The 9,476-nt window shown below is 36.6% G+C and overlaps 1 protein-coding gene across 6 annotated transcripts; it reads right to left on the reverse strand.

Moving 5' to 3' along the window:
* Positions 1-802: 802 nt before the first annotated feature.
* Positions 803-9,185, reverse strand: LOC127806296 (disease resistance protein At4g27190-like). Of its 6 annotated transcripts, none has more exons than XR_008024402.1 (9): positions 7,922-9,185; positions 7,771-7,794; positions 7,609-7,662; positions 4,688-7,408; positions 3,816-4,356; positions 3,544-3,713; positions 1,533-2,079; positions 1,341-1,444; positions 803-1,119 (listed from the first exon to the last, which is right to left on the reverse strand). XR_008024402.1 is itself a non-coding variant. In XM_052343501.1 (9 exons), exons 5-9 carry the CDS (start codon positions 7,376-7,378, stop codon positions 1,422-1,424), a joined length of 3,972 nt encoding a protein of 1,323 aa, XP_052199461.1. In that variant the 5' UTR covers positions 7,379-7,408; positions 7,609-7,662; positions 7,771-7,794; positions 7,922-8,054; positions 8,828-9,185; the 3' UTR covers positions 1,268-1,421. The 6 variants fall into 6 exon arrangements, 5 of the variants coding, with proteins under 5 accessions (XP_052199461.1, XP_052199459.1, XP_052199456.1 ...); XM_052343501.1 differs by lacking the exon at positions 803-1,119 and having other exon boundaries at positions 1,268-1,444; positions 7,922-8,054; positions 8,828-9,185; XM_052343499.1 differs by lacking the exon at positions 803-1,119 and having other exon boundaries at positions 1,268-1,444; positions 7,922-8,054; positions 8,751-9,185.
* Between the last annotated feature and the right edge of the window lie 291 nt (positions 9,186-9,476).

A 9,476-nucleotide genomic window follows, 5' to 3' on the forward strand; every position in this document is an offset into this window, starting at 1 on the left:
TCAGCATTTTCCAGCAATTTAGCCAGATTTCTATTTGGAAACTTTGCCAAAATGATATATAAGATTAAAAATGTTGCGATCATAATTCAAGTAGTTACTATCCTTGTTAGCAATTTGAGGGGAAAAATTCGAGATGGTAAAAGCATAAGTATTATTCGACTTGATATATTTTAAATTCGAGATGATAAAATTTGTGTTTAATACGTTTTAACTAAATGAATTCGGCAATAAAAATTTGACATATTATATATATATATATATGCACACAAACATATTCCTGATAAACAAGTAAATAATTCATTAAACATAAAAATATAATTTTATATTTTTACCAATATTACAAAATGACAGAGAGATGAGAGATATGCATGGAAATAGATGAATAATAATATTCATTAATATTTAATGAAAACAAAAGGTGAGGTGGGTGGAAAGTCGGAAACTAAAACCTTGTTAGTAGAGAGATGTTTCTTTTAGTGTTAGATTATAAATGCATTGAATAATGGGATCATTATGAGCCATTAGACATAGCAATAATTAAAAAAAAAAAATGGTCAAAGTCTGCTGCACATCGCCTTATGGAAGCAGCGCCAACAAATTTTTTAATCGAATTTTTAAAAAATTCGACTGATACACATTTTATATTTTTGAGATTTAAAATATATGAATTATTCTGAATATTTAAAAAATATGTAAATATAATACTTTTGATAAAAATATGAAATAATTTACATATAATATGCGAATAATTTAACGAATTACTAACAAGAGTTACGATAAAATCTATTTTTATATCACTGGCCCAACTTTAATTTGATAAATAGTAATTTAAATGTCTTATCAGTTAAGACGTAGCCATGTGGTATGAGTACTCTTCGATTGTCACGCACTAAAATCTTTCTCCTTGAAGCTCTATCCAAACCCTCCTTAATCATTCCCCCTCCATCCTCAATGTCCACCACCATCACCATTTGCCAGTAAAATATGAGCACACTTCCTAAAATAATAATATCCATTGTCATCCTCTCATCAAACATATATGAAGAGTTGAGTGGAGAGCAAGAGAGCATTTTAAGTGATGCAAGGAATCCATTCTCGAAGAGCCTCCAGCTAATGAACCTATAAACTTACACAAATAAACAAACTTAATAGTTGGGGACAGTTTATGATAATTATAACAATTTAACAAGTTTGAAGGTACTTTTAAAATTCTATTTTAGTGTTAAAAAAGTCAAATTATTTTATTTATAGTTAATATAGTATCCTATTTGTTAAAAAAAGCCAAACTTTAGATATATTTTCTTAGATGTGCTTGTATATACATTGGTGACTTCACATACTTCTTTACAAGTTAAAAATCTTTCATCATCAGAATCATTTCACTACTGACTTCACATACTCTGGCCAACGTATGGGTTCCTTCATGTGGTTGCTATCCTCATCCCTGTCAGAAAAAGATGACAAGTTAATACCCACTAGGTTTGAAAATGGAACAAATTAAAGAGTACATAAAATAATGTGAGTGAATATACTGATTTCCATCTCTTGATCTTCTACTGTGGCTTTTATCTTCCCCGGTGGCAAGCAAATTTGTCCAGAAGCAAAGGTCTTCATCTTTGGACAATTCCATATTTTAACTTTGCACGATGATGGAAAACTAAATGACCTGCTTTCATCATTGCAAATGTTTTTCAGGTTTGGTAGGTTACGGAAAGCCAACTCTTTTAATCGTGGAAATTCAATATGGCAAGTTGTCTTCTCTTCCCTTGCAAAATTAATATTCTTCTCTTCAATAATAATAATCTCTTCCATCATTTCACAAGATATCACTGATAGCTTTTCTAAGTGTTGAAGAGTCGTGGCCACAGAATAGGTAAACAAACTTCTTAGTTGGAGACACTTTACGATATGTATATGTGTTAAGCTTTGAATGTCCCTGATTTCATGAAAATTCTTGTTCCACATAAGGCACCAACTAGGTAACTTATAAAGCTTTAACATTTTCCCATCAGCAAGCTGCTCTTCACCAATGCTTATTGTGCCATTGAGGTCAATAACATGTTTGAACCCCTGACAATTCTGCGAGTGTAACTTTTTTAGAATTTACACATTCATATATTTTTTATAAATTTCAAAGTAATACTTGTATAAAATGAAGTAATGCCTACTTATATGAGTTGAAGTCTGTTGACATAAATTTTAATTTAATTGCTTTGCTATATGACAGACAATTATCAACAAGAATTAATATTATATATATACAAAGTATCAACCAACATATACTTCACATTTTTCATCTCAATATATGAAGCAAATTTTCTGCCATTAATTTTTTGGGCTCCAGAGAAATGAATTCATTATGTTCACTTTAAAGGCTTAATAGCAACTACATATGCAAGAGAGAGACACTTTTAATTAAAAAATTAATGTGCCCAATAGTACCATTAATATGGAGAGTTTTTTTTTTCATGCTAAGTACATTAGAGACAAAGCTCACGAATGGAGGAAGAACCTAAGAAAACAAGTTGGCTAAATAAGAAAGGGCCTAAAGCAACAACAACCAAGGTAAAATGAGCCCAAACAACACAAAAACAAAAACTAGAGTGAAATGGGCAGGCCTTGGTTGGGGGATTCAACAAAGGCTAGCAAGGCAACAAAATCATTTTATGGCTAAGGGGCTAATTGAACTAGTTGTTGTGTCTTTATGGAGGAAGAGAAGATAACCTCAAAAGGTTAGTGCTTGCATGTAGGTTGTTTCCAAGTTAGCTAAAGCCAAAATTCCTGACAAGGTTGCCACAATAGGCACCAGGGGATACAAAGAAGAAACAAGATAGCCAGCATTGAGAGAAACTGAAAGAAACAAACAAGTAAACAATTAATAGCAAACTGAGCATGAGAACTCCATCTAGGTGTTATGGTGGCTTTTGGTGTTTGATGTTAAGGGAAAGCGAAACCTATTAGTGAAAAGAGTATAGATAAAGCGGATGAGATTTGCGAGGGAAGGACTTTTGTGGACCACCAAAGATGAGAGGGTGGCCATGGTGGAGGTAAATCAAGAGAAGCTTAAGCACGTACGTTGATGAAGAATGCAACATTTGAAATTCTTAGAAAAGATGGATTGTCCATTGCTGTTGACAAGAAATCTTGATTAGTGGCCAATGGCCAAAGCACAAGTGTGACATATTTGCTAATCAGAGATAAAGACCCTCATAACCAGAGTAACTCCAAACTAAATATGTAGAGTTAACTTAAAACTATAATTATAAAATCAAAAGAAGGAATACAAAATATAAAATGAGCATTTGATAATATTTAATTAATAATGGTAGAAGATTCAACTTCAAATGCATGAAATATACACTTTATTTTATTACAACTACATTTGTATTCTAGACTAGTAGAAATATTAATAATATGTTAGTATATTTAACTTCTTAAGAAGATTAAGAGATGATATATTATAATTATATATTGACACTTTAAAACTAAAATTTTATTTTTTGTTTATATATATAACCATTAAAGGAGTTAGAGTATTCGTACCTGGTGATTAAATAAATGTGATGCTTCATATTTGAACTGATAAAAACTTTTGAGATTCGGCAAATCATAAAGCTCCAAACCTTTTAATTGGCAAAACTTAATAATACCGTCATTGGTCACTCCTCCTCCCTTTGCCTCTGACACTATCACTTCCGTTCCAGGACATGTTTCTACAAATAAATATGATGCTTCAAAGTTGGATTGAGAAATTTTTTTTACAAATTTGGCAAATGTAAGATACAATCTAATTAGTTTGCAAAATGTAATCATACCATCATCAGTCACTCCTTCTCCCTTTGCCTTTGACACTATCACTTCCATTCTAGGACATTTTTTTACTTTTAAATCTTCGATGCACGCAAGATGTCTAGCAACAAAAGCTGAAAATACATTTCTCAAACTATCACAACATATAATTGAAATAGTTTTTAGGTATAACTGGGCAGAATTATCATAGGGGCAGTACTCCTCATCATTGAGCCATATTTTCATCAACTTGGACAGATTAAGTAGCCGAAGAAATTCCAACTTTGGGAACACATCAATGAATTTAAATTTAACTGTAGGACTTTGGATGTTAGAGTTAAGGTCTTCAACTAACGATGTCAAAGAAGAACAGCCCAAAACCTGTAATCTCTTCAAATTTTGAAATCGTGGAAGCATATTTGAAGGGAACACATTTACCAGATTATCACAATAGAATATGTTCATCTCCTCCAGCTGAGAAAAAGATACTTGATTTGATTCTTTTGGAGATTTGATCGTTTGCTTGTTCCAAATATCTTCCACTGATAACCCATCAATAATCAATTCCTTTAAGACGGGAAAAAAAAACCTGTCATATAAAATTTAATATTAAGTCATACACTTTTATATTTTAATTTTTAATTTTACTATTATCAACACATAAAAAATATTTAAAAAACAAAAAAAGTAGTTAACTTGACAATACAAACAAAAAGAAAATATTTTCTTAAATGATAAAAACAGAAAGCAGGAGTTAACTCGTCCTAACTTTATTTTCTTAAATGATAAAAATATTTTAATGAATAAAATAATTCTATTGGTGACATTTTATCAAACAACACCCTAAAGAAAATATTTTAAATAAAAAATAGATAGCATGTTAAGATTTAATATATACCTTTTCATTAAAAACAGATTTTGCTGTTGTAATCCAATTTGAATGGTTTCCCTTAATTGTTGTCTTCTCCATTTTGGCGCAGAAGCTTCTAAATTGTAGAAGTCCTTTCAAATGTATCTTTGTCAACTGATTGAAAACAATTGCTTCATCAATTACAACTTCCTCTTCATGATAATAATCTCCAACTCCAATTATATGTTCCATTTTGCTACAATCCTGTACTTCTAGTCTTTGGAGTTGTCGGAGGGCTCTGGCGCAGGATGGCAAAAAGAGATATTTAATGCTATCACATCCAATAATATCTAAATTGATTAATTTACTAAAAGATCTCCCACCACTTGGTGTATTGTGTAGTTGTGGTAGATATCTCGAGTCTTGAATATTGGACAACCTCAACACACCAACTTTGTCCATCAAATGACGAAATCCATCTTCTATATGGTGAATACAACTAAATTCCAACACATTCAGGGTTTTGTCACTAAAATTGTTGCCACCACCTATAATTATGGAAAAATTAATCAATTTCTTAAACAAGTCAAGGCATTCTTGCACCATAATTCGGGAACTTTTTTCTGAAATACCAACATGTAAAACTGTTAATTGAGTCAATAATTTCAACTCAGCAATGCTTGCATTACTCATTCTCCCACCATGTACAATGGTATCCCATTCATTAAAGTTTTTTGTAACATACAACTCTTCTAGATGGATCAAATTGACTATCACACCCTTTGGAATCACCTCTAGCCATAAGCATGTTCTTAGATCCAAGCACCGCAAACGAGTCAATTCTCCAATCTCTTGTGGCAACTCCTCTATCGCATATCCCTTAAAACTAAGTATCTCAATGTGATTCTTTAGCTTTTGAATTATAGCCGGGCCTCCCAATAATTTGCAATTATTTAGACATAACATCCGAAGATGATCCAACTCCAAAACCAGTGATGGGAGGTCCAACAGCATGCCTTCCAAATCTAAAACTCTTGCCCCCTTCATGCCTTGAAAGAAATCATTTGGAATTTTATGTGAAGATATTCCAGGAAAGAATGGAATTTCATCTGAAGATTTTCCAGGCTTCAACACAAGGGTATGCATTAATGGACAATGGAGCACACCGCAAGGAAAATGAATGTTATCATTGATCCTCAATGAGATTGCAGTTTGATGTTTCCAGGCGTCGTTCTCTGGCCACTTTTGAATATCGTGATCTACAATGAACTGTTGTTGCCCTGGCCAATCACGACCACCTCCCTGTTCTGTTTGCTTCTCCTCTGTGATAGAAATTGCAAGGTCACGAATAACGTCATGCATTTTAACAAAATTCTCATGTACTCCATTTAGCAACAAGCAGGACTTTTTCAGCTTATTAACCATGGCTTGTACTATATTTCTTACATCTTTCAGCGTATCCACCTTTCTAAGGAACCCCAAGGCAAAGCTATATCTAACCAAGTCATCAATATCAATCTCAGCATCTTCGGGGAACAAACAGCAGAGCAAGAAGCACGACCTTGCATCCTCTTCTTTTAGAAACTCATAGCTCCACTTCAAGGGGGTATAACCCATTGGATCAATTCCTTCAATGTATTTTAGGGGGGAATTCTTTAATTTGTGAAGTGCATTGTGCCACTCAAACTCTTCCTCATCCCTTAATGCAGCTCCAACTGCAACTATAGCAATGGGCAGACCTCCACATCTCTCGCTTACCTTTCTTGCTATCGATTCATTGACTCGAAAATCTCCTGTCACCTTTGTAAATAACTCCCATGCTTCGTTCTCCTCCAAGTACCCAATGGAAAAATATGGACGAACGCCCATCACTTTGAAGACCTCTTCTCTACGCGAAGTTAGCAAAATTTTGCAATTGTTGTGGCTAGGGCCCGAAATAGGAATTCCAATTGTATTCAACTCTAGTCCTTGCCAAAGGTCATCCAATATTACCAATATCTTCTTCCCGTTTAACAATGTCTTTCGTAACTCATCCGCTCTTCCCGAGTCACTTTTTTCTACAAACTTGAGATCCAATTGGGGTGCAAGCTCCTTTTGTACTTTTGAGGTGTTTGGATCTTTTGACACAACTGCTATCACAATCTTATCAAAAATTCCTAGATTCTTAGCTTCTTTCGCAACCTCTTTCACCATCGTCGTCTTCCCAGCACCACCAGGCCCATGGACCCCAATCAATTTAACCCTAGAATCCTTCAAAGACTCTATGACATTGGCAAAAACCAAAGCTCTCGATCCAAACATGGTGTAATACTGAGAAGAATCAAATTGAGGCTCCCACTGGAAAGGTGCATCGCGTGCCACTGGCGACTTCTCTAGCCGGTCACCCTTACTTACATGTTCAATGACGTTCGACTTCCTCGTGTCAGCTTCCATACCTCTCTTGTGACGCCACATTAAATTGAAAGATTCTCTGTTTTGTTGTTGACCCAGGAAGTTGGCGATGTCTCGTTCCATGCCTTCTGCGTCCTTTAGCCAACTGGAGACCTCAGGTTCAACGGGTTTCCCATTGTTTTTGGCTGTTTCCACCATTCCCCGGATTCTCTCCTTTTTTTCACAGAGCCTCTTATTTTCTTGTTCGAGTAGCTGGACCTCGTTCTTGTATTGAATGACATAAGCCCACACATGCCTAATCACGGGTTCTGCGAGAAAACTGAGAATCTTCCCCACACATGCATCCATGATGTTTGTCAAAATCAAATTCCTCCCGTCCTGTGAAATGAGATTTCAAAGAGGTAGCTATATGTGTGTGTGTGTGTGTGTGTGGAGATTAAGAAGAAGAAGAAAATCCAAACAATATTCTTCTTTCTTTCTTTCTTTATTCTATTTAGGTTGGTTCCATTCGAATTCATTTCTTGATTCAACTGCCAATGAAAGAAACAAAAAAGAAAGAGAGAGAAAGAGAAACTCACCCGTTCTTGCTTTTGTGTCTCCTCCGAATCCGATTACAGAGACAGATGAACAAACTGTTAACCCATGGTGTTGCTACTCAGCAAGTTAATCATCAAAATATATATGCAGAGAGAGAGAGAGAGAGAGAGAGAGAGAGAATTAAGGAACAGATGAATATATACCTCGTCTGAAATGAGAGGAAGCAGCTGGAGAGACAGAAGAGAGAGGTGAGTACGTGTTCTTGTAAAGTAAAAAATTAAAGGGAAAATAGACAGTAAGAGAATAAGAAGAAGAAACGGAGTAGTTGGTGCTGTTGGTGTGTTTGAGATGTACCTAATCTTCAACCAAAGCTTTTGGATCTCAGATCCACCACAGCATGCAGGGGAGACGACGAAGCTCCATTCCAGAGGAAAGAGATGCTGTTTGGCAATAGTAAAGATGCTTCCTTCCGCGTTAAAGCGACAATCTGCGGAATTGGAAAGCAACGCTTGACAGAGCTAACTTTGGATGTGCAAAGACAAAAAAGAAAGAGTAATCCTATTCATCTCCACTGGAGATGAACAGCAGTGACATGGAAAGTGAATTGTCTGCCATTGTCTGCATAGTTGGCAGACAATTCACTCTCTCTCTTCCACTATGCCTTCCACTCTCCCTCTCTCCCCCCAGCCGCCCGAACTTACCCCCTCTCTCTCTCTCTCCCCCACAGCCCCCCAAGCTTACCCATTCTCTCTCTCTCTCCCTTCCACTCTCTCTTTAAGATATGCAGTGTGCATGGCCATTTATTTCCTCCGAATTAGATTCTGATTTATGGATTATTTAGCCTAGCCCCTGGTAAAACTTTGAATTTTTCTCCAAAATTGATTTAAAAAGGAATAACACCCTATCAGGTGATCTTCATCAAAGATCTTTAAAAACTAAGTTATCCCACAAATTTAGTCTAAAAAATTCATGAATACCGTAATTTGATCCAGGGGAGCAGATTAACATGAAACAAATTGGGATGATTTGGGATTATTGAATTTCGTTACACGGAGATGGGGGCTTTTAACTGTAGTTAAAATGAAGAAATACCCACATCAACTCACTGCAAATACAAGATAAAACCTCCAAAGAAAGAAAGAAACATAAAGATCACCCATTGCAAATACCCACATCAACTCACTGCAAATACAAGATTTGTCCATGGCCGTGTGGTTTCTGTGGCCAGTGGTGGGGACGACAACGGGGTGGGGGGGCGACCTTGTGGTCTGTGGCCTGTGGTGGGGGAGACGGCTGTGCGAGCGGCGGAGGGAGGGACGACGGCGATGCGAGCGAGGGGGGCGACGGCGGGCGGTGCTCGCGGCGTTGGCTGGGGAGACTGCGGGAGACGACGGTGGCGCCATCCTTGGGCGACGGCGGTGCGAGCAGCGGTGGCGGGGCTGACGGCGACGGCGGTGGAGCGATCCTTGCTCACTGCTGGGGGTGGGGAGGGGGGAGAGAGAGAGAGTGGAAGGCATAGTAGAAGAGAGAGAAAGTGAATTGTCTGCCAACTATGCAGACAATCACTTTCCATGTCGCTGCTATTCACTCCAGTGGAGATGAATAGCATTACGTAAAAAGAAAGCTACTTTCCGCGTTGGCAATAGTAAGCTTTAATAGACTACCAACCAAAAGAGATGCTAATTAAAAATAAATAAAAAAATCATTTTAATACATTTTGAATCACCTTATTCAACAAAAGAGATGCTCAGATGCAGATGCCTACGAATACTCTCTACCAAACACTGAAGTAGTGATGGGGCCTGCCTTGATGTGGAAGCAGCGCCATTAATTGGTGTCCCAGTCCCAGCCCCAGCCTTTTTTTGACATGCGAAGGGGACGGCTTTGTCATCTTCTTCTCGTTTCTTGT

This window comes from Diospyros lotus, chromosome 7 (assembly GCF_014633365.1).
Source record: "Diospyros lotus cultivar Yz01 chromosome 7, ASM1463336v1, whole genome shotgun sequence".
In the NCBI taxonomy this organism is placed as follows: domain Eukaryota; kingdom Viridiplantae; phylum Streptophyta; class Magnoliopsida; order Ericales; family Ebenaceae; genus Diospyros; species Diospyros lotus.